At 34.4% G+C, this 26706-nt stretch overlaps 3 protein-coding genes across 7 annotated transcripts in view; 1 reads left to right on the forward strand and 2 right to left on the reverse strand.

The window, feature by feature from the left end:
- LOC123676654 overlaps positions 1-26706 on the reverse strand; it is a 118722-nt gene that overhangs the window by 24793 nt on the left and 67223 nt on the right. For all 5 annotated transcript variants that reach the window (XM_045612767.1, XM_045612754.1, XM_045612759.1 and 2 more), the window contains exons 9-13: positions 21123-21324; positions 20806-20975; positions 20548-20752; positions 12490-12971; positions 8837-9169 (exon numbers count right to left, since the gene is read on the reverse strand). In XM_045612767.1, the coding sequence (XP_045468723.1) occupies positions 8837-9169; positions 12490-12971; positions 20548-20752; positions 20806-20975; positions 21123-21324 (1392 nt within the window). The remainder of the gene's footprint in view (positions 1-8836; positions 9170-12489; positions 12972-20547; positions 20753-20805; positions 20976-21122; positions 21325-26706) is intronic.
- Positions 942-2118, forward strand: LOC123676678 (cuticle protein LPCP-23-like). Its single transcript, XM_045612784.1, has 2 exons — positions 942-1012; positions 1469-2118. Exons 1-2 carry the CDS (start codon positions 1001-1003, stop codon positions 1928-1930), a joined length of 474 nt encoding a protein of 157 aa, XP_045468740.1. The 5' UTR covers positions 942-1000; the 3' UTR covers positions 1931-2118.
- Positions 5306-5908, reverse strand: LOC123676682 (nuclear pore complex protein Nup58-like). Its single transcript, XM_045612799.1, has 2 exons — positions 5760-5908; positions 5306-5686 (listed from the first exon to the last, which is right to left on the reverse strand). The coding sequence occupies exons 1-2, from the start codon at positions 5769-5771 to the stop codon at positions 5348-5350; spliced, it is 351 nt and encodes a 116-aa protein (XP_045468755.1). The 5' UTR covers positions 5772-5908; the 3' UTR covers positions 5306-5347.

Raw genomic sequence — 26706 nt, forward strand, 5'->3', positions numbered from 1 at the left:
TTGGAAAATTTTGAGTTTTGATGAATTTTAGCTATCCAAGTTCATGATCTTCTTATAAACACCCTGTACATTTTTGATCCAAACAAAACAAAAAAAATTTCTGCAAAAATATTGAAAAAAAATATGAGTCTCTATCGCCACAATTTTTTTCATACGTATCCCATTAACTCGAGAACCGTTGAGTTTTTACCCCAAGGTATGGCATACTGCTGAAATTATCATCAAAAAAGCTTTCCAATATACTGGGTATGCTATTTGAAATAATGAAGTAGTTGTATGTTTCCGGTATAATTGGAAGTTGTAGAGATCTTTAAATATTTTTGGAGAGGCGGACAAGATTTTATGAAGGGAAACAAAAAATGAAAGAATGAAGGAAAAATAAATCAATAAATTTCCAAAAAGTTTGTTACAGTAGATCTGGCTAGGTTTAAATTCATTTTGTATATGTAAAATATCGTACCATTAAATCTTCCTCTGTAGATAAACAAATCGACGACGGTAATATCAGATTTAGACAAATTTCATAAATTCCTATATTTGTCTTCAACTGTAAATGAATAAACGAGCGCTCAAAAGAACCTGATGCCAAATCAGAAATTTTCACCATTTATCTATTCGTGACAGGAAATTTGACTTTTTATAAATTGTACTACCACAATAAATACAATGAATGATGAAACAAAAGACGAGATTGCTTAGCCTCATGATGGGCTTGAAATAATAAAACTACCTTATGTTGAAAAAAATATCTAAAAAATTAGAGTTACTCGCTATTCGAATAATTTATTCGATTCGATAGATGTTATCGATTATTCTGAATGAAAAACCCTGCGGCATTTTTATTGTATACAGCTCCTGTCTTGCTGAAACACGGAAATTTGGGCAGACATTTGGGTGTGACAAGGTTAGACTACATCAATACCGGGAACATATAAAAGCATCAAATATTCTTATGATTGGTATCAGTTGAACTTATTCTTCAGCCGAATTAAAAACTAAAATGAACTCCTTCGTAAGTATTTTCCTCGGTATTTTCGATAATTCACATTTTAAGGCATAAAATTTCAAAATAAGTAGTTGTAGTTTTGAGTTTATTATTGAAGAAATTAAATTTGAAAAAATATTAGGATATTTCTGAAAAAATATGAAACTTGAAATTTATTAAACGTATAATATGGTATCCGAAGATTATTCATCTTCTGATTATTTCTGGGTAGTTGGATTGTATTGCAGATGAAAATATTTTTCCCTTGGTTTTTTAGTAAGAAAGTAACTGCACCCAGATAAGAAATATACGGGTTTATTATATTCACAATTCGAATTACCAATTTGAGCCACACGAATTTGGTTGATAGAAGACGAAAGGAAGCTTAGGTGTCTATTATTGAGATATTCATGATTATTTGCATGACTATTTTACTCTCTTCATGGAGAATCGAATCGTAAATTTTCTTCTTTTTGTTTTCAGGCTGCTGTTATCTTCTTTGCTGCTTTGGCCGCTGCCAATGCCGGTTTGATAACCCCCTTGGCCTACTCCGCCATCCCAACCGGACACATTGTTCAAGGACCAAGCTCAAGAACTACCGTCGTAGGCCCAGACGGTAGTGCAATCTCCTCTGTAGCTCCAGGAGGTACCATCATCACCGACCACGATGCTACCATTGTTGCCCAAGCTGCTCCAGCTGCCGTCATCGCTCCCGCCGCCAGGCTCGCTGTTGCTCATGCCCCTCTTGTAGCTGCCCACTCTTCATTGATCGCTTCTCCAGCTATCACCACCTATGCTGCTCATGCTCCAGTCTGGGCTCATCAGGCTGTAGGAGTACCTGCCATCGCAAGAGTAGCTGCTGAAAACACTGTTGTTGCTGGACCCTCTGGCACCATCAGTCAAACCAGAGCTATAGACGCTGCTCCCCATGTTACCGTTTGGTAGATTGTGATGGTTTGCTTGTAAATAATATTGTTTGAATTTTGTGATATAGTTGTTATTATTTACCGAATGTTTCCATTGATTTTTCTACTTTTTATTTTTGATTTGAGTTTCAAATATTTTTGCTTGATGTATGATTGATTGATTGTATGATCAAAGGACCGAATAAAGGCATCAGAATTTTAAAATGATTCATAATTAACTCATTAATTCTACTAAATGAGATAACATTCATCATTGAATTCCTCTCATGAATTGAACATAAATTTGTATGAAACCTTTAATATCTACAGCTTAATTTCGTATAGGACTATAAAAGTCCAAACTGAATACCAATACTAAATTTAGTCGAAATCGAACTACTACCATAGTATAAGGAAAGGATAGTAAGCCAGTGTAGTGCTTTTTTCGATTTTGTTGATGTTGAGCGCCATCTAGTTGTACTCACGTTTTACTCGAATTTTACTGTCAAAAATTGGTCCGTAAAGTGGAGCCCTCTGAAAAAATCGGTGTTATTTTGAAGAACTAAAATATTTGAAATAGAATGATCAGAAGATTTCTATATTTTGATATTTTTTCTGCTCTGTAATAAGCATTTACGCCAGTGGCGTGTATTTGTGATAACTTAATAATTACATAAAAATTGTTGGCAATGTCATGCGACCCCTTTTCAACCACGCCACTGAATGAATTGTTGTATTATTTCTGCGCCATCTATAGCTCATGATTCAGTGCCATCTTTTATCGAGTTATTTCTCCAAATCCAACTACAGTAGCGACCCCTGGTGACTATTTCCTTGCCGTCAAACTGCGGTTGGCTTACTATCCTTTCCTTATACTATGCTACTACTACGCGAGATATATAGATCTCAGGTATTTTACGTTTACGCAAACGTACTAAAAGAGCTGAAATTTTCGAGAATAGCGATTTCAAATATTAATACCAATTTTCATTATCTTCGAGAAAGTAGATCGAGACTCGCGAGAAATAAAATATCAGGAATTTCTTTTCTGCACTTATTTTTTTTATCAGGAAAAGTTACCTGCTCTAACAGATAGTTCTGAAAGGCATTCAGCAAGTGGGAATTTTGAAACCCAAAAATAATTCTCTTTTCAAAAGTAACTACAATATTTAACTACCTCAGGTAAATTTAGGAGAAAAAACAAATCATGTTTCAACAAGAAAAAATAGAAAATTTTCAATATACGTTTGAAAATCACAAATATTGAAAGAATTACAATACTGACTGAGAGATAACCATCTTTCTTCACGTCAAGAACCCAAGGAGTAATGAACCGCTAATTTCCTGATTCTGATGTTAGCGAGAGTAGTCTCACAATAATATTGAGGATAATATCTTAAATGTTGAGGTGTGTCAAGGTTATGAATTTAATGCAGGCTCGAGACGATATAAAAACCGAAACTGAACTGATTCGCAACAGTGGAAATCCTAAAACAAAATGAAATAAAAAGGTATCATGAAGAGATATCACTTTTCCATTTAAATTTTCATGTAACTAAAACTGAGTTCAACTAAAATTTGAATGGATTCAAATAACATTTAAAGTTTTAATTAGGTGTGAGAATTTTTAAATATTCAGGATATTCCTAAATTCATGCGAGAAAATTCAGGAGGTGAATGCTCGTATAAAATTAAGATGGGTCTTTCCTATGACAAAATTTCCTCAGTCCCCCCCTTTCCGAAATATTACCCTTGAAGGGTGGTGACTAAAATTCAGTTTTAATTTTTTTTATAAAATTTTAGTGAAGCTAGAAACTTGAAATTCTGCCATTTTCGTGCACTGGCAAACGACTAACCACGAGTATTTTTTCAATATTCCTGTTACATCATACAGGGGTGAAATTAGCAACCTGTACTTTATTTCATATCAAAACTTTTTTTCGCAATGAAGTTTCATATAATGAAGTTATGAATTAAATACCTAATTTTGTTTAAATTTTTTTTTCGTGAATTTTTTCCAAAAACCAATAGCTGAAGAGAAAAACCATATTCTAATATTTTTTAATTAATTGAGTAGAAAACAGTGAACATGTAAAATGTGGAAGGATTCATGATAAATGTTGGAAATGATCACCGCCATCCAAAATACATGAACGTCTTCTACGTGACATGCATTGCCGTACATGTTCAAGATTTGGGATGCATTTCTTCTATTTCGCTATTTGAATACGATTCTTAAAATCGTTGATATCAACTATGGGTGTAGGCAAATGATTTAACATAAACAGAAATCACAAGAATTTAAATATGGAGATCGAGGAGGCCAATACTGGGGCCCTCCTCGACCAATCCAACGGTTAGGATATGTTGCATTTAAATGTTGCCTAGCAGTCCGACTGAAGTTTACTGGAGCATCTTTTCAGGGTGATATCTCGGAAAGGGGTGGTCTGAGGAAATTCCGAGCATACACCTCCTAAATTTTGTCGCATGAATTTAGGAACACCCTGTATGTAGATATGTATTATCTGGAAAAAGAAGTTCGCAACTAATGACTTTCACGAAATATTTCAGGAACGAATATTATAATCGGAATCAATTCGTAATCAATAAAACGGATTATCTAGTTACTCTAGTACTCTGGCCTATTTCTACCTATGGTTTCACCAGAAGCGAGCCTACATCATAAAATTGAAATCAAATACATAACACAATCACAGTAATAGCGGAGAAGCAATCTTTTGATCAGGGATTCTTAACTCTGACTAACTAGAACGAATTGTATAAAATCAGAAGCTACAATCCCTTTTGATACATTAATCCTAACTTTGAACCTAACACCACCAAATGATATATCAATTTTTGACCATAATTAGTGTTTTCTTTTCTAACAGCGGTTACCTACACATTTATAATTTGGACATTGTGTTCAGATTCCCCATATATTCCCCAGAACTTCTGAGGAGTGGAAATAAAAATCCTCTCATTGGCATATCCATTTTCAAGCAAACCATTGAAATTAGTTTGATTAATTGATATTAACAATAATTAATTGGTATCTATTTGTATCTGAGTAGAGTTAATGAGTACAAACCATCATAAATATATAATTAGTTGCTAGACGATAGATAGGCAAGCACCAATTATCATTGTTTTGGTGACAGGTGTGCCTCAATAACCTAAGCACAGAATAAGTAGGCAATACACGAACTGCTCAACTAAGGATGCATAGTATGATATAGGTACAAAGTAAGTTTTAAGGTACAGTATGTGCCCTTCACTTCTGTTACAGCAGGTATTTTTAATTGTCCATGATTACTCGAAGAGACTTCAGTTATTATATTCGTTTGATGCTGGTTTCAAATTTCTTATTTTTTTTACTCTGAATAAGGAACTAGGAGTAACTAATCATGTAGAATATTTTTTGAGATTTTAATTAAAAATACTATTCACAAATCATTTACAAGTAGAGTCCTCCATAAGTGTAAGCACTTGGGAGAGCGTATCTGGCAGCAATTGCTGGGGTAGCAATGCTGTTGGTCTTGGTGATGGTTCCAGATGGTCCAGCAACTACGGTGCTTTCAGCGGCATGTCCAAGGGCACCAGAGTAGGCAATTGGGGCAGAGTAGGCGGTGTAGGCTGGAGCGGCAAGAGCAGAGTAGGCCAAGGGGGTGTTATAAGCGAGGGGTGTAGAGTAAGCTGTGAGGGCTGGAGCGGCATAAGTGCTTGCAATCAAACCACTGGGAGCTACGATGCCTGCGCTAGCGGCAGCAACGACGGCAAAGAAAACTACGGCAGCCTGATAAAAAGATTTCGTTGATAATTCCATCAAAAATATAAAATATAAATATGAATGATTGAATATTACTTACGATTGAGTTCATGATGTTTGTTTTACGACTGGAGGATTTCCACTGAAACTCACTATTTGAAATGTAGCTTTTATACAAAATCAACCTCACCACACCCTTGGGCCGGATATGTAATTAATCCTCCCAAAATATCAGTTTGCAAACCAGAATAAAAATATCGGTTCAACAATATGGTGGTGTCATTGTTCTCGGAATGTTAATCAGTAAACTCGTATGAAAGGTCTAGGTCAATCCCAGAAAGATTGAGCTTGTTCATTTTTTGTTGTTGAATTTGGAAAGGCGATCATTCAGAAAAAGTGTTTCATAAATAATTATGTTGAATATTAACGAGTTTTTTTATAAGAATGTTATAAAAGAGAGTATTGAAAAAGTACTGGGAGTAAGTCGATGAGAAAAAAGCTTTGTATTATTCATCCAAAATGATTGTATCAGAACAATTTATAAGTGTGATTTCAGGAATCTCTCTTAGGACTCCCAGCGAATTATCGTCTATTATCGACTGACAATAGTTTTCTCGAAGTGGTAAGATCAAATTTAAAAGATGAAAATTTTCGGGAAGCACTAATGCCGATTCAGATGCTTTTGCTCTCTCTTTCAGTGTTACTCAGTAGTTTAACCGCAAGTGATTGAACTTTTGCCTATCGATTTATTTATTTGATAACGATATTATCTATAATATCAAAAGCAAAACCAATCTCTGAATCCACTTTATATTTGTTTTTTTCGAGACTCTTCCAGTTATCCTCAGATGTGTTTTTCGGTTCTAAATATGTTTTATGTTTTATTACTTATTCCACTATTAGTCTATTTTGTAGTCGGATTTTTGACTCACAGATTATGGAAAAAACTAAAATTTACAATATAAAATATTTATGTGAGCCCAAATTAAGAAAATGAACGAATTACTCCACCTGAATGCAATCGTTTTTTTATTCTAGTTTTTACTCACACTACAACCAGTTGACTAAATAATCTCTTATTTTACTTTCAGCGCAACCATCCATCAATTTCTTCAAATAAAAATATCCTTAACAATGAGAAAGATGGCAGATACTAACATAGATCCACAGCCGTCTTCAACTCAAGAAGGCTATGATAGATCCCTTTGTTAGACTACGAGCTTTGATGAGTTTTATACTCTTAGGTTTTTTGAAATTGAGAAATTCGGAAAGATGAATAGAACAAATACCTCAATTTTGCCATAGCAACATATGTTTCAATTATTACCCCTTTCCTCTCTACTGTCATGAAAATTTTTGGTGAAAAAATTAAATTGATCTAATTTCCTTAGTCAGCTACTATTTTTTTGATAATTTCATGTCTTGAAGTCGAGAGCTTTTGGGTGTTCGTTCATTCATTCGTGGATTGCGCACTTGGAGACCACATACACCTATATCCTGACTTCATCTCATGTACTCAAATTGTATTTTCTAGTAGAATGATCGTCATATTTTTGAATATCCATAGGTTCTCTATCTTAGAAATTACTTTTAGTAAGTCTTCATTCGATAGAAATCGGTATTTCTCCAATTATTGGAAAAATAAGATTTCAGATGGATATAACTCCCAAAATGTATCCTTTTACGAACTCAACCAACACATATTCCTAGCGAGTCGAACGTCACCTTGAATTTTCAAGTTTCCAGCCATTTTCTTTCGAACGGACGGCACTGAAAAATTCTGATCTGATCGAACTATGTAATAAGAGTTCTTTTATAATATACTAGATAGGTACTTAAAGAAAATTTATGCAAACTAGTCAACTTGTTGTGCGCACTTTAGATCTCCGAAGAAAAATTAATTTTAAAATCTCGACTACATTAATATAACATCGTGTCATTTCATTGAAGTTCATTCATTTTCAGAAGGAATATATACATTTCAAAGTGGCACTCCTAATCCAATAGAGAAATACGTCAAATTTTACACTATGCTTCATAATTTCCATCCTCAAATAGAAAATAACTACACTCGTGAAGACAAAATATAAAAATACCAACGAAAAAAATTTTAATAAACATTCAGTGGCGGGGTCAACCGTTCATAAATCCGAATAAATACTCATAATTCATAACTATTCACCCAGTTGCAGGAACGTTCATTAACATTTAATCCTCCAATAAACGGTGCAGGTAGCCAATAGTCTATTGGAAAATTGAAATTTTAATGACGGCATTAAATTTTGATAAACTGCCCTACAATTGGGTGTAAGCTAAGAGTCTAGAAGAAACTTAAGTTTCCTTGATTTTTTCATGAATTGCTAATGAATTGAATTCCCAAGCTTGGAATATCAATACGGTTTGGCACCAGATTTTTGTACCAAATTTCATGAAAATGGCACTAACAGTTTCTAAGAAAAGCTCTCTACGCAGACGAATGAATAGTTTTCCATTCCATTTTTGGATTTACACATTCTAAAACGTGAAATTTCAGTAGATAAACAAACAACCAAAAACCTAAGCTCGACAAAATGGCGAATGCGGAGGTTTTGAGCCCTTTTGAAGTTCATTTTGTTTACATTCAATGTGCTCATAACACATTTGAAACCAGTTATTAGTATTGGCATGGTTTTCAATTATAAAACGTTAACAGTGAATTTTTACAATTTCAGTGCGTTGTTGAATCGTATATCGATCCATTCTTTGTTATGAAATAGTTTTCACTTAACAAATTTCAAGTGACAACTGCTCAGATAGCGTGCTATTCAAAATGAAACCTTGGAAAACCTTGTACTAGGAGCCCTCCCGGAAGTATACCCAACAGTTTACAAAAGTTTCATGTCAATTTGAGGAATGGTTTTGTAGGCAAAGAAGGACAAATGCACATTGCTCTCAGATTATTATAGAACATAATAGAATATTATTGAAAATACATTCTCTCTATTCATTGGGTTCATTCCCTGAAAAAAATTCCCTCAAATCGATATTGCTCTTCACATTTACCCAATTCGTTTCAAATGCTTTCAATGAATTATTCAGAATTTATAAGTGATCCTTTCATAATTGTATTAAAACCTGATTCTCCCTCCTCAATTTCTTTCTCCTCCTTGTCAAAACAATAGTCAAATGGATACTCACGTATCGAACATTCAGGTTTCATTGGCTTCCATTTGCCCTTAAAACATTTGGCGGTTCTGTTCAGGGGCAAATTCAATTTATATCCTTTGCCGCAAGCCATCCTGACTACCGTACCGGGACTGAATGTGACGTTTGGTTCTCTTCCTTGCTTCACAATCTCAACGTTGACGTATGGCTCTACTGATAATGGACTGCACGGCCCTTTCGTTTTCGGCTTAGTCGGTTTCTTTACGACCATTGGCGATTCTTCTTCCTCCTCGAAAAAATCGGGTAGATTATTTTTGCCACGTCGTCTGAGGTTCAAACTTGAGCTGGATCCTCTATGGCCAGCACCTGAAAATAATCAAGTAATTGATTAAGTTCAATAGAAATATTAATTGGAAAAAAATAAAAAAAAATTTAAGAAAAATAATAATAATTCTCATTTCCCCCAAAATATTAGAATCAGTATGAAATATTCAATGGTACAAATTATAGTAGGGGAGGTAGCGGCAATTTTCACTGGATCATTTTACTCAAACTGAATTTTTTGGAATTGTTTCTCATCATATTACTCAGCCAAAATTTCCTTCTCAGCTGACGTGCCTACTTGCAGAGCTGTGCCAAAGCATTGTGCTTAGTGCTTTCGAAAGCACTTGAAGCCTTTTTGTGCTCCCGAGCACTTTTTAAAAGCAGTGTTTAGTACTTAGTAATCGAAGCACTTTCACAAAAGACTTAGTGCTCGCGAGCACTTTTGCGGATTACTTAGCAGCACTTCCGAATTTTTGTCATAACGCGAATATGCGCCGACACTTGAGTAGCCTTTAGTCGTTTTACATAATCTGATTGGTCTTCGATCGTCTTGAAATTCAATACAGTAACAAACATCTGACGCTGGCACTTCTGTGTGAATTTAATGCACAGTTGTATAGATCAGATTAGTTTTATTATGTACCTTGAAACATACAAATAAATAAATACGTATTATATTTATTTAATTCTATAAAAAATCAATTCATTTGTTTCGAAAAAGAGGAATAAGAAATTGAATTTTAAATCATAGTTATCAAGATTTTGAAATTTTACATTTCATAACAAATCTTGAAGGTAATGGAGAAAGTACAATTCTCTTTTCTCAATAGGGACGACATGTTTCTAATCGAAAAATATCAATAAGAAATTTAATATTTGCATGATTGCATGATTATACAAAGAAATATAATACCTATATTCTACCTTTTCAGTTTTTTTTTCATGAAATTTATTATCATATGTTAATGAAGTTATTTTGATCTCTTGAAATAAGATATTTTTGAACATTTTGCTATTCCAAACATGAAATATTTGATTATATATGAATAATTGATGTCTTGCTAGTATTTTTATTAAAATATTATTCATGAAATTAAGTCTGAAAATAGTTCTGTGTTTTCATAGAAAAAAATATACAGGGTGGCCATTTGAAAACGAAACAGACGAGATTACAGACGAAATAAAGTTTTTCGATAGAAATGCTCGGACAGGTCGATTTCTGTTTCGAGGGGGACAACTTAAGATGTAGGTTACGGACGCATAGCGCTTCAACCCTTGCTGCTACAACCCCCACCCCCAATTTTTGAATAGGGAAGATGGGGTGAGTGATACCTCAATTTAAAGGTATTTTTATACTGATTTCAGCAAAGTAATTGTTTTTTCATTTTATGCATTAGTTCTCGAAATATTCATGCGTTAGTTAGTTAGGAAGGAAGCCACAGTCATGGTTGTTTTGAAGCTCAAAATGTCGATTTTTCACAAAACACTACAAGTGCCATGAAAACACCACTTCATTTTCAAATACTTAGTTAAGAATATTTCGAGAACTAATGCATAAAATGAAAAAACATTTTGTGCTGAAATCGGTATAAAAATACCTTTCAAATGAGGTATCACCCACCCCATCTTCCCTATTCAAAATTTGGGATGAGGGTTGTAGTAGCAAGGGTTGAAGCGCTATGCGTCCGTAAGCTATATCTTAAGTTGCCCCCCTCGAAACAGAAATCGACCTGTCCGAGCATTTCTATCGAAAAACTTTATTTCGTCTGTAATCTCGTCTGTTTCGTTTTCAAATGGCCATCCTGTATAATCTGAAATATTTTTACAGTGTTTGACCTTATATTTCAAACAACCTTTGATGAAATTTTTGAAGTCCTAAATTGCACATCAAATTCATATATTGATTTGATTCTACGTTTAGGATTTCAAAAATAAGAATGATTTAGACATAATATATTGATGAATATGATAAATTGTTCAATTTCTTTATTATTATTCCGAAGAATTTCTATCTTGACGAGTTTCTATCTTCAATTCGGAATAGGTAAAAATATTTCAACTCCATTTCAGATGTAAATACAGCTGTCCGCTGTTACTGTTGCCTGTCGGCACTTTTGACAATTTTATTACCCTTGCCCGAGTGCACAAATTCTTCTAGGATTTTTTCTATCTGACGACTGAAGTTTCTCCGAGATGCGAAACAGGTTTATTTCATCCGGGCTTGTATTTTTAGAATCCCAAAATATAGATGCAAACACACAAAATTCCTGAATGAGTTTTTTTTCTTTTATCTTCTGAAACATCATAAGATGTCGAAAATCTATTCCACGTTTATACCCCTTAACATTATCTAACTCTGTTATTCGGGTCTAACGATGTATTCAGTTACTGAATCCCATGTTTATTATGCATACTCTGGGAACGGAAGGCAAAAAAAATAGACATTAATGAAGTTAATTGTTTGAAGAAAATTAGGCCTTTTTCCGATGCCGATAAGGCACTTCTGCAAAATCTATCCTATTTTATTTTGCTAACACAAAAATTATTGAGCTTTGTTGGAGAATCATAGGAATAATACGATGGCTTATTTCTTATGAATTGAAATGAGTCAGGCTGTTCCACAATTGGCGATGTCTTTATGGTGGAGGGCCTGCCGGTTAAATTTAGGCGAATGAAATCCTCCTTAAAAAAAGAGTCTTAAATCAAACAAAATCTTGAATATTTTCCAGACAAGAAACTGAAATCCCTTTCGTTATGACTAAATACTTTTCTGTCTCGATCATCCGAAATCAAATGAACTCTCTTCTTTGCACGAATTGAAAGAATGTTAGAGAAAATCAACAAAAAATTCACGCTCGAACTCTGACTGTATTTATATTATTTTAAAACTATTCTCGCGCGGTTTGAATGAATACACCCTCAGTCAGATTTTTCCTATTGTCGAAATTAACCGTGGCATTAGACTTCTGAATCAACCTTAAAAATTCAAAGTATCTATGTCTTTCTGTTCGAGAGCTAGTGTCTACAGACGGCATAATAGCCAGAATCAAATTTGAGGAAGGATTCATCATCAGTGAAAAAATCCTGGAATTCCAGATGTTGTGACGAATTGATGAAGTGACCTTGTTGGAAACAAAATGAACACAAAGGAAATTGCAGAGACATTACTAGTTCCTTCATAAAACAAACGTTCATATTACATCCAGGAACAAAGCTGCATGAATAAGATTATTCAAGTGAAGACACAAAGTAATCGAATCATCTTTGCTATATCTTTCCCTTATGGCTCATATCCCCCTACGTTAAATGAACCGGATCCAGTTAATACCTTATTTAACTGAGGTGATTTGACATAAACTCACCTAAAGCTCTACTGCCGCCTCCCCCTTTCAACCCTCGTCTCTTTCTGGTCCGCGTGTGATGCAAATGCAGAGCTGTCTGGATCCTTTCCGACAGGCTCATTGTATTCCTCGGTTTTATTGTTGTGTAAGAGCTCGCGTAGCCCGAATCCAATTCTCTTTTAATTCGCCTTCCGACTTGGTGCACTCGTAAAGCCCTGCGAATCCTGTTTGAAAGAACATAAGGATTTTCCGGAACTTTTATGGGATCCTGGCTGTCCGAATCCACCCTTAACTGGTCGGACCAGCCACCCTCGGTGAGAAGGGGAACTTCAGACTCGAAGAGATCACTGAGGTCCTTCTGTAGAAAGTTGTGTTGATAACTTTCCTCGTTTTCATTGTCTACGTGTTGGAAATGACGGTCGAAGGCCCTTTTGTACATATCCATTATGATAGATCGTCTACGTCTGTTCCAGCGTAGTCGTGGGTGTTGACCAAGAGAACATCTGGAAAAAATCCGTATATAAAAAAAAAAATTCAACATTTTTCAATTCTTTCGCTTTCTTGTATAATATCTTCAATATTTTATGAAATATTGTAATTTGTTTCTAAAATTAATCATTCTTTAGTTTGAACATTTTCATTGAAGATGAATTTCAAGTTTATTGATGATAATTTTATTTTTTGAGGAAAATTTCCTTAATTTTGAGCACTCGAAGTTTTGTAAGAGTTGTGGAAGGCGTATAGCCTATGAATTGATATTGTAATGTTCTACCCAAGTTTCAGTCTTATCATACAGGAAGACTGGATATGAGACACATACTCTTAGGAGGATCTAAGGGGATTTATTACATTATCATTTATTATATTAACGCAAGATATCTTGTGAAATTAATAATGAGTTCAGCAGCACTCTCATATACTGTATAATAGTCCATTAACAACGCATGCGAAAGTTCGAGAAATACCTTGCTCCTTTTAGTTTTTCCTCCTTTATTCGAAGATCCTATCAAATTGAAGAAATTTTGATATACAGGACATTTTTTTTGTGAATCTTATTTATCAATTTTTCCTAGGCTGGACCTCAAAAATGAATTCAGTTGTTTTGTCTATATGAAGTAGTTGTTGCAGAGAATGAGCGCACTTAATATCATGAAAATATACAGGCTGGTTTGAAAATTATGGGTAATTGAATAAATTGACAAAATAAATAAAACACACTGTATCTTGATTATAAAGAGAGATAGACCCTTCAAATTTAGGTTATTCTAACTCGCCTCAGTGTCCCCTATCTACCCTTAGATTCTGCCCATTCACCAATGTAATGTATAAAAGGATATCTTTAACTCAAGGTTGAGAGTTATTCACAACGTTCAAAGCTCCTGAAATACAGTTCACCTCCTCTTCCTCATACATATTTAATTATTATTAAAGTTAAACTTTGTTAAGACGCTTTACCGTAATATACGCTCTTTTCTGTCAGTCCCTCAAATTTTCCTATGCTAATACAGTAAAACAGTCCTCGGTAAGACGCTCTGATTAGTTTGAAAAAACTTTTTTCGGCACACATAGACGCTTCTCGTTCTTGAATGACAGGAGATATGTTTAAAAACTGGAATAAAAGTTATTTTTTCGGCAACCGTCCGGGAAGTGCTCACTTCCCGGACGCTTTTTCTCTGAGAAAGTAGCATTTCCCGGCCTAGTCCGGAAAGTACGTACTTCCCGGACTAGGCCGGAAAAGCATCATAGAATCCATAGCAATCGAGATAACGGCTGACAGTTCATATGAAATTAGTTGTCAAAAATTTGCATGATTTTTGATCGCAATCGCAATAAAATATGGAAAGCAGCAGCGATAGTGTTATTTTACATGGTTGCCGAAAAAATATTGTACGCAACACGCCCGAAAATGGTTTTTTTGGACTCACAGACTTCCAGGACTCGCTTACGCTCGTCCTGGAATTTTGTCTATTCGTCCAAAAAAACCCTATTTTCCGGACTTGTTACGTAAATTACTATTTTTATTGACAACTACCCTGCACCTACAAGAGACATCTTTGTCGCGAACATAAAAATCGTTTTTCTGTCACCTAATGAAACTTCTCTCAGATTAGGTTATTTTCGAAGTGGTCAAACAAAATACAGGAAATTATTATTCCAGCGGAACTTGATAGACATGGAGAGGGTAAAATCCAACCAAAAGGAATGTTTTACACTCTCAAAATTTTATTACTGATACTTAGGATGAAATTGACTCACTCATTATAACGAACTATTTTCGGAAGACTGAAATCGGATTTTCATACTAAACAGATACCACTGACAGCACAATAACAGAAACTGAGAAAATACACCAGAATTTTCCCGATTCAGAACAGTGGATGACGCCCTTATAACCAGCAGCATTCGCACTATTAATGACATGGTCGCCGCCGCCACCACCGACCCCGAGGAGATTGAGATAAAAGAAAATGACTCTGAAGAAGAGAATGATCATTTCCCAACATCTGCAGTTTCTGCTGACTTGCAAATTGTGGGCAAGCCCAGAAAACTTGTTTCCACCATCGAAAATGCGGAGGACATGCTATGTCCTCTACACACACGCTACCAAGAACCTCAAACATGTACCCTTGGTAGGTTTCTCTCTGCTCAGGATACATACATACTATTCATGTGCGTATTTATCAGATTCCTTTAAGATTATTATGCTTTTTCATGAATTTCACGTTGAATTTTGCAATCATTTTCTATTTTCGAGCATTTTGAAATGTTTTTTCCGGTAAGACGCTTTTACACTTAAGACGTTTTTTTGTGCCGATCCCTTGAAGACCTCTTGAAGAACTGGTACTGCATTAGCCTTATGAGTTTGTTTCCAATGGGCACAAGTACGTTGATATAACGTTGCGAAATGGTTGGGTAACCAATCGTTTATCATCAGTGAAAATGTCGCGGGCCATAACCTTTATTTGTTCGAAGTATGATATCAATATTGAACGTTTTCAAACGTACAAATCCGTTTTAATTATGAAATCAACAGATGCGTTTATCGAACACTCAAATAACAATTGTTCAAATATTTGAAAACACTTGAATATACAGGGTGAGTCTTTGACTTGTACATATATTTTAACCGAAGATTCCTGAGGTCAAAAGAAACACTTTTTTCCTTTATAGTTTTTTCCGATTCGGCCCGGTTACAAAGATACAGGCTGTTGAAAATCGATAAAAAAAATGTGATTTTCGGCTATATCTCGTAAATGGTTCTATTGAAGGAAATGATTTTTGGAATATAGCTTTTCCTTTATGTGATACATCTTCTCCGAATACAAGATTCCCTGCACATCTTTCAGTTTCTTCATTATGAACATTATATCACATAAAAATACCAGATATTCAAAGAACCCAACTCTTAAAAGTAATTTGAACGTTCATTGAACAATATTTGGCTAATTTGAAAAATAAAAGTATTCTTCATATTTTCTCCTACAAAGCACCGTTTTCGAGTAACTTGATCTTAAAAAAAAAAAATTATCTGTGAAATTCGAAAAATTGGGTACTTTGGCTAAATGCAACTCTGTTCTGTTGTGGAAAAAAAACCACAGAAATGAATATTTACTATGTCATTGCTCAGATTTTAGAATTGAAGTATTAGCCAACTTAGTTTGAAAATGAAGTTATTTGAATAAGCTCACCTCAATTCCTTTATTTGATTACAAATTACTGAGCTTTGGCACATCTCTGATAATAAGAAGATACTTCATTAAAATCAACATTCTATTTTGAAAAGTTCAGATCACCCATAAAGACCGTGTTTGAAAAAGTTTTCACAAAATAGTCCCATTATAATGACAACAATCAATATCCCACTAAAGACTGCTGCTATCGAACAATACTGTATTCTTCTTCTGATCATTCAAACTCACATCGAAACATACCACTAAGTACACACTAGACAAATTTTCATGTGATTGAGATTAAATACTTTTATTCTTTTGCTATTCCATAAATTCATCCTAGAGCATATGATTGACATACTTCCAAGAGTGCCATAATTGTTTTAATATGAAAACAAATAGGTGAGTTGAAAGAAACAGGATATTCCATTGTATATTGAATACTTCTCATTTATTTTCAATGGCAAAATCAAGATGAATCAAGTAGTAGAGTTGGCTATAATGTAGGTACATATTATAGAACAAATTTGATTACAAGTGGAGTCTAACATTTTCCATTGATTACAGAGCCATAAAACTTCATTTCCATATTTTCACACTGATGGCTCCAAAAATATTGAAGTAGATCATTATTTTTATTTTTATGAGATAGTTGGAACAAATCAAATGCTTCATTTCATAAAGGAATTACTTTCTATCAGAATGCACACTTATTTATTTTGTATCCACACAATTATTTTGGAAATTGTTTCTAAATTTCTTGAAAATATGTATGGAACTTCAATATTCGGTAATACCCAATATTCTGTTGGGTTTCTTCAAATCTTCGATGATTTTCATTTTATGCAAATATAATATCAAATATCATAATAACAATAACAGTGTAAACTGTTAATGAATATTTTAGGTTAGAACATAGATTTAAATTTGATTCACTCGAAATTTGAGGTTCAAACTTAAAACCACAGACTACTAGTCTGTGTTAGATTCACAGATGAATATTATTTATTTCAGAATGTAAGGTTAAATGTACGAAATTAAATAAACAACGATATAATATTATAAATGCGATATGATAAATGAATGGATATGAATTATGAATATCAGAGCTAAGCTAATATGGGTGGTAGCGAGCACAATTCATTATGATTATCGAAAATGAAATAGAAAATCAAGAGAAAAATATTTAATCTTTATCGTCAATGAAATTGGGATAATTGTATTATAAATACTACTTTGTTCAACAAATGGAATGTTAAAAGTGAAATTATGATGGTCTTTCCAATCTACTAGCTTATTTCCAAGGTTCAAATTGTATATCTTATACTTGCGAAAACTTCAGTGTTCCGGTTACCAGGGGTGAATTAGCCCATTATGAAAATTTAAAATGGCTACATATTTTTAACAGGGGCGAATCGGAAAAAATGGTAAATGAAAAAAGTGTTTCTTTTAACCTCAAGAATCTTCGGTTAAAATATATGTACATGTCAAAGACTCACCCTGTATAAACCATTGTTTATATATTTGAGTACTTACCATAACAAAAAATAGACACGTATGAATTACTCTGGTTATATTTCTGGTACATTTTGAATATTTCAATTACAATGTTTGGCTAGACTGACAATTTTTTGAGGAGATTGCGTTGTTTCATTCTAACATCATTGATATGCGGTCACTCATCCAAGTCCTAACTGCTCGGCTCTGCTTGGATTCAGTATTCTAACGTGAACTGACAATTTCAGCGTGTTATGGGTAATATTGCTGGACTTGCAATTAGTCACTACAAATGTGTATATAATATAGTAAACAACCACATAAGTAAATGTGTGAATGTTTGGATATCACAGATAAATATTAATAAGTATCATTCTTTCACTCCCACGTTACTCGAAATAGTTCACTATAGGGTAATTCTTTGAGTAGAATTGAAAAGTGACCCATCATTATGATCAGTATTTTCACGGGCTATCCAAATATCTAAGTATCGAACACAGGTATAGAAAGTTTTTAAGGAAAACCCGCCACTGATAGGTGGTCACCCATCCAAGACCTAACTGCGCTCGGTGCTGCTTGGATTCAGTATTCTAACGTGAACTGATAATTTCAGCGTGTTATGGGTAACATTGATGAACTAGCAAACAGTCACTACAAATGTATATACAGGATTAGAACTATTCAGGGGAGCACTATAGGAATATCGAGAACCGTTAGGTATACAGAGTGGCTCAAATTACAAAAAAGTTGCGTGTTGGTGTGAACAGATCTAAAATATCTCCAATTATTCCCAAGATATTTCGAAAAATCTAAAAATCGAGATTTTGTTTTGTGAAACTCATTTGTTTTCGGAAATAAGTTCACGATATTTGGTTTGTAGTCATTATCCAACATAGAGATTCTAATGGTGTCCTCAGATTTTTTCTGTTTCCCATTTTTTTCGGACACCATATTGCTTCTCCTCATGAAGTGATAAAGAAAAAAATTACAATTCAACAATGTATCACACTCTTCAAAAATATCAAGTTAAGCTACTCAAATTTGAACTTCTTTTTCATTTTTTGTTTAGGTTGTAGGCTGTTGACAGAATTTTCAAATAACTTGTTACTTCGTTCAGGTGTTATGTGAAACCATCACCTAATTTTTGTGAAAACCTTAATCCTGTTCGCATTCGTGTTGGAATAAGGAACCATTTTGAAACTCGTTTTAGGATATACTATTATCTACATGTATCTGAATTACGTTGGATTTTGAAACCAAAATGACAACGTTAAAAATTATAATTTCAATGATACAACGTTGAGTGAACATTAAATCAGCGTACGTGTGCTCATTAGGTAACACCTACTTTGTAACACCATATATAGGTTGCAAGTGTAAATAATAAGTATTTTAGAATTTATTACATGGGACATGATATTTTCTCTTGATGCAACGCACACGGACGATAGTCCGTTGTTGGTTGTTGATCTGTATATACTTGAATATAGTATTAGTATTTTGATACGATAATTGAGTATTCAAGATATATTACAGCTCATCAGACAAAAAAGTCATCCACCGATTGTCGGTCGTGTGTGTTAGGCCTTAATCATGCGTCTCCCTGTGGTGACTAGCGGATTAGTTAGTGGAAAATTGCATCAAAGCACACAAACGGCTACGCTCAGGGCCGTGTGCAAGCTATGATGCACTCTCACCACAATACACGTTCACGAATTTGTGGTTGCTAAGTGGGTCAAGCCTTGGAGTTAAAGAATCGAAATCCACAACTGAATTATCCCGATAAATATATTACACAGGGCATGTTCCTAAATTGGAGGAACAAAGGGAAATGCGAGATAATTTTATGAAAAAAAAGTCCTATAAACATGAGCCCGCATATGCTTGTTTGTGAGATACCGAGTGTTTCTTGTAGTCCTACTTTTTGATGAAGATTATAGGTACTAGTTTATCCTCGAGTTCATCTTTACCACAGATTCGGTAAATGATCAAAACTTATCATTCATTCACCACATCTTACAAACTGGATCTTTATATTACGAGTAATTTGGATTTTCCTGAAGATTGCTGAGAATTGTTTTATTTTTTACTCGAAATCGTTAGCAGATAAGACAAAACTACACCAAAAAGTGTTGTTCTTAACTACCAGTGGTCCATCAAAAAAGTTCTGGAGGACAGAAGCGAGCACTGTTCCAGAAAAAATGTCACCTGTAGATTTGCATTCAAAGTCAGCATAGAACATGAACTATTGGAATATCTATGCCAAATTTAAGTCAAATATCTGATTCAAAATTTAAACATTGATTACTCTCTGATTTCTTAAGAGAAATCAGATATTAATCGATGTTTAAATTTTTAATCAATGTTTAGGCAAATGGTGCAACTGGCCACTAAGCTCTTCCAAAAAAAGGGCCCGCTTTTTACATGTCCAAGCGTGAAACTCACGGGACCTCAATATTTCGCGCTCTACTAGTCGGATAAATATGAAATTGGGTATAGCTATTGGTGCCGAGTCATAAGCATTTTCGTATATTTAAGAAGTTTCGGATATACGGTATCCACTGGCATAAATTTCCTGAAATTCAATATTTCGCGTTTTACATTTCCGATTTCGATGGAATTTGGTATGGGCAGTTTGGTTGAGACATAAATGGTTGCATAGAGATTTCAGCTCTTTGCATGTACTCTGCATGTTGCGCATGCGTAAATTAGTACTTCTCGGCGAATAATAATGGTGCAATACCTAAAATATCTAAATTTTGAGGTGCTATTCTAGGTGTGAAAGATAGCTAAGCATAGTGCCCCACCCATTGACATATTTTTGGTAAATGTTTTGGCACAATTTTGTCATAATTTTGATAATAAAATTCCTTTATTTTTCATAAGAAAAGCAGAATTTATCAAGACTCACATGGGTAATTGTTTAGGACTCCAACGACCTCCGATGCATGTTGCTCCAGGTGGTCCCTCCGCTAACACATAGCCCTTATCACAATCGTACATTATCTGTTTGTTATTTACTACTTTCTTCACATACGGTCGATAGTCATAAAGCCCCATATTCCCGACAAGAAGGATCTTTCCATTTATCACTTCGCCAGGATATGGACAAAATACTGAAATAACAGAAAATTTAAACACAGTTCGCTCTCTAAATGTTAGTATCTACCTTCGTCACATTTTGGAGGGTCTCCTGTCCAATTTCCGAATGAACAACTAATGAGCGGATCACCTTTGAGCTCATATCCATCTTTGCATTTAAATCTTGCCTTCATACTGTGTTCCATTTTTGGTGCAATGACCATACCGTTTTTAGGTGGTTTCGGAAGGTGTTTACATCTATTTGAAAGACACTCTTGTTATCAGTGAAAAAAAGTATAAAAAAATAATGCTAGCAAGAATGAACAAAATTGATGATTTTCCTCCAGTGCAGTATATTTATAACAGAAAAAATTGTTTTTTCATCCTTTCATTATAATGACTTACCTAGCAGGCTCGCACTTTGGTATTTGCGTCCAAGTACCATTATTACAAGTAACTGGCGATAAGCTGCCTAAAAATTCATATTGCTGATCACATTCCACTACTAACTCCTCACCATGTATTACTACTGTCGAAGAGGGTGCAGTGTCATTTTTGGATACCAGAATCACTCTTCCTTGAGTTACATGAGGTACAACGCATGGAGCTGGGAAAATTGAAATAGGTACAAGTTATTATAAATTCAATTTGGAGGTACTGATATAACTAATGATGATGAAGAGGATTAAATCAACAAGAATTAGATAGCTTGACAGAACTAAGGTCAATGCAGCAATTTCTAAAAATGAAAAAAAAAGATTTTCACTAGTTGTTTAATGAAAGCGATTAATGATTGAGATATTTCAAGGTGCGAGCAAAACGAGGACGTTGATGTTCGATATTATTAATCGCTGAATTGATTTACGAGATGATGTTAAGATTTGAATTGAAATAAAGAATTATTGATTGAAAAAAATATATATTTTATCGGCAACCGTCCGGGAAGTGCTCACTTCCCGGAAGCTTTTTCTCTGAGAAAGAAGCATTTCCCGGCCTAGTCCGGAAAGTATGTACTTCCCGGACTAGGCCGGAAAAGAATCATAGAATCCATAGCAACCGAGATAACGGCTGACAGTTCATATGAAATTAGTTGTCAAAAATTTGCATGTTTTTTGATCGCAATCGCAATAAAATATGGAAAGCAGCAGCGATAGTGTTATTCTACATGGTTGCCGAAAAAATATTGTACGCAACACGCCCGAAAATGGTTTTTTTGGACTCACAGACTTCCAGGACTCGCTTACGCTCGTCCTGGAATTTTGTCTATTCGTCCAAAAAAACCCTATTTTCCGGACTTGTTACGTAAATTACTATTTTCGGCAACCGTCCGGGAAGTGCTCACTTCCCGGACGCTTCTTCTCTGAGAAAGTAGCATTTCCCGGCCTAGTCCGGAAAGTACGTACTTATTTTGTTATAAGTTTTCAATGGACCCTTCAGTATCAGAAGTAGATTTCTAACCTAACCTAACCACCAAGTCGTTTGAAAACTGAAAAATCTGCTCCACTGTCAGAAAGAATAGACGCAGAACAACGACCGATATAAAGATATAGTTGCTTTTATTTGGAGAACTTTGTGGTTATTGGTGATAATTTTTAAAATGTATTCATTCATACTGGCTGCATTGCTGTCTGAACAGCTGTATAGTTCCTATAAAACACCGAAAACCTTCCGTGTGGAACTGTTGAATGTGAACTAGTTTTAAGGATATACATCTCTTGATTCAATTCAAGAAAGCATGATATGCATTATCGACCACAAGGAATATGCTGTTTGATTTTGTTTTGGATAAGATGCACAGAAACCCTGTTGTGTGCACTGATTCAATTTTGTTTTAGACTTTTCGAGATAGTCCACCTGTAGCTTAAGTGCTTTTGGTTCTGTAAGGTAGCCCTCTTCACAATAGTTCGAATTCCCGCTACCTGTCTGGCGTCGTTCAAAAACGAAATAATGATTTGAGCCACTGCAAACTTTCACAATGAATTACAATTCAGTTCATATCGAATTTTTGATTAAATGAATAGACATTAAGACAGACGGCTATTTGTCTATTCAGAGTTTAGAAGATTGTCACGAGCATAGAATATAAAATATTATTATTCTATACCTGAAGTCATGAGACTCGAGAGAAATGTCAAATATAAACGCTGTATGCGCCATCTGAAACAGTCATAATCTCTCAAAATCGAGTATGTATTTATATATCTGAAAAATCTCCCGTTTTTGTCTGAAAGTTTTTCAGGTATAAGTAAACACACCAAGGTTTCTATGCATCTTAGTTTTGGATGAATTCACTGTCATCAAAATATTCTATCCCATATCTTAGACACCCGCAACTCCAAAAATCAAATCAAATATTGATTTTTTTGGGATGTATCCAACGTTTTGTTGTTTTATGACCACTATAAGAGTATGGGCTCTGCTAAATATCAATATTGTTTTTGATATTCAAAGTTGGTTTCAGCATAGAATATTTAGGCCATGAACTTGCTAGCAAACTCAAAGATGCTACTTTAACAATTTCTGCCACATCTGGCGGTATCTAAGAGAAATTTTCTTCGTAATTGGTTTTTGTTTAACGTAATCGGGAAAAGCAGATTCCAACTGAAAGCACATAAATAGCTTTGACAGCGCTATGGTGCCTCGATTTCACAGACAGAACTTAAATTGAAAATATGAGATACATTTCACGGAAGTTTTGACATTATTCGGATTGCTGCTGAATAATTCTATGTTACGTTGCCCATGAGGATTATACATTAATGATAAATCATGCTATTATGGAAGTACAGTTCAGTGTAGATTCATTTTGATTTTGGGCGGAAATCGCTTGATCAATTCTTTCAATTCTCGGAAGAAATCTTGGTATTCCTGTTAAGAATAAAATCACTAATTTTTTTCACAAAATAATTTATAGCTTCTGTTTTATATCACTTTGAAATTTGAGAGGTTTATCAATCGAATCTCAATTATAACATTCTGATGAAAAAATGGAAAAACAAGCCATTTAGTGTTCTTCAAAAAAAAAAAAAAAATACGTTCTCGTGAATGTCAATTTTAAAATTCAGAATTTCAATAAATGAAAATATTGTCAAACAAAAAAGCGATAAATAACAATTGTATCAAAGGAGTATTTTAGAAAAATTTATATATTCATGATAATGTAAAAATTTTGAAATTTTTCATTGAAATAATTGAGATACGATTGAAAAACTTCTCAATTTTTGAAGTGATATAAATCAAAAACTATAATTTTTTTTGTGATAAAAATCAGTGAGTTTATTCTGAGCTGCTATACATAGGTTTCTTCTCGGGTTTCTCTCAAAAATTGGAAGAATCGATCTAGCGATTTCCGCACAGAATCAAAATGAATTTGCACTGAAGAACCTAGTGTACACCCTGAAAATGATTCATTAATGGTGCGTTAAACTGAGCCGACGGAAAAATTTCATATGTTTGAAGACCTCGTAGAAAATAATACTCCTGCTCACGACGTCTAGGCATCCACAAAATGAGATGATCGATGCTTGCCTATGACACTTCGTTCTAAGCAACAAGAATATCATGGAGTTTTTATTCCAAAATAGTAGAGGATGGTGCAAAATAAACACTTCACTTCTCATCATATGTAACTCAAGTTTAATGAAATAAAATTTCTGTGAATAAAATGACCATTGCAAAACAATAACATAACATAACTTCACTCCCTATGGTGGCATCTTCACATTCTCAGAAATTTATTATTTTCTGTCTTCCAATACTGGCGTTCTCTTCAACAGATCAAATGTTTGACCACAATCAAATCGAAAGGCATGAGAATTGCCCAAAAACTTTAATGTTACAATAAAGTATACACAAAGTAATATAATAATAATAATAATAACATTTCTTTATTATCCAACAGGAATATCCCAATTATAGGGTAAAAATAATATACAATATACAGTGCAGAATAAACAAAAATAATTCAACACATCAACATGATGCATTACCCACTTGAAAATTCACTTCCCGAAACTCAACCAAAAACATTAACTTCTAGTTTATCAGCACTTTTACAAATACGGTTAATTGGAGATCGTTCAGAAATATTAGTCCAAGCCGTAGGTAAATAGAAAACTGGTGTCGACCTCGCTGCTAGTCTCGGCACGTTGAAAGACATCTTGGACAGAAGATATGGTGAGTCTATCCTGTTGACTAACAATCCACGGGCAAACCTGGCACATTGTTCTCCATGTCTATCAAGTAACGAGGATATCCTCAACTCCTCCATAACATCAGAAAAGTCTGCACCACGCTCAGGATTCCGCCCTGTTCTCTTGAAAAACACGTATTTAAAAAATCTCCTATGAATACGCTCCAATCGCGACAGATGACAGTCATAAATAGGGAACCACGCCAAGTGAGCATACTCCAACTTACTGACAACCAGCGCGAAATAGAGATTCCTCAATATCGACCAATCCCCGAACTCACTGCTGCATCTAAAAACAAAGCCTAAAGCTCGACTAGCTGATGCACAAAGCTGATCTATATGCGGGATAAAGCTGAATGAGGAGTCAAATAAAACTCCGAGGTCACATATTTCATCTTTATTGCTTAGAAATCTCTCAGCAATATGATAGCCATACGGTAGAGGAGTTGACTTTCTAGTGTATGTGACCTTGAAACATTTGTCCATATTTAACACAAGCCTGTTACATAAGCACCAACCATTAACATATTCCAAGCACGACTGGAGAAACAGCAAATCAGCTACATCACGGATTCTCAAGTAGAGCTTAAAGTCGTCTGCGAAAGCCAATGCTGGACATCATGTCTTTTTAACTCAATCGTTCATCGATTTGAAGAGTTGTAGTAAAATGGTCTCGTTTAAATAGGTTATCAATACACTCTTGGAGGTTACTATTAATAAGGTTGTTCTATTTCCTGGAGATATAGTCATTTTCTAGCCGAAAACTCCTTTAGGTTGACAGATTCAGGGAAAAATTCAATATTCTACCAAGCCCAAGTATATCTCAGTACATTGTTGATGTAATGAGGTCGCATTTTTCGTTCTTCAAATTGTTCATGCAGCTGCTTTGGTGATTTTCGACCTCTCTGTGAGATGAACTCTTTACTTTGACCCTTACATTCATCACTACAAATATGACTGCAGTGTGGTCGAAGCTTTCTCAAGCGATTTAATTGCTGTTGTTAATAAAACTCTGAAGTGTTCAATTAGAACTTGCCACTGGCCAACTCGATAATTTAAAATACCCATTCCCTTCATTATATCCTTGATAATTATACTTATATTATATCGTTCTTTTCCAGAATCAAATGCATTTATTTACTTAAAGAAATGAACATTTCTGATGAGAATATTTTTGTAATCCAATTTTCAGTTTTATTCGTTCATAACACACTCACATATTCCATTTTTGTCCTTACATAATTCAAATAGTTCATTCTTCTACCAGACTTGAGCTTAGTGAATTCCATCCAATTCAAACGAATCGGGAATAGAGATCTGAATAATTAATGACGTTTGTTCTGCAGATCGATCTTTGAATTTTAGAAACATTGAATAATGCATTTGGGCGAATGAGTAGTTACCTCCAAGGAGTTCCTGAAGTCCAATTTGAAGCAAAGCTCCTCTGTATCATCAATTCATTGAACTTTGGCAATTATTATTCGTATAAAAAGCAAACTTTGATCTAAGGTCCATCTCGACATCATTTAGTTGTGTTCATTGGTGTCTCAGAAAAATCATCTCGATTTCTCACGTTCTCATTGTAGCTATTAGCACTTCATATTCTAACTTTCTCAACATGTTATTAATATCAAATTCCAGAAGAATTTTTCAAAACTTCTGAAGCTGCATATCCATCTTTTCAAGATATAATATTTGATAAATATTATCCTTTACTGTGATTTTCTCCTATGTAATTCATCTATGAAGTTGTAACACCATCAAAGATTGATCCGTTTTGTTTGTTAGTTTCTAATA

Source organism: Harmonia axyridis, chromosome 1 (assembly GCF_914767665.1).
Source record: "Harmonia axyridis chromosome 1, icHarAxyr1.1, whole genome shotgun sequence".
NCBI classification, from domain to species: domain Eukaryota; kingdom Metazoa; phylum Arthropoda; class Insecta; order Coleoptera; family Coccinellidae; genus Harmonia; species Harmonia axyridis.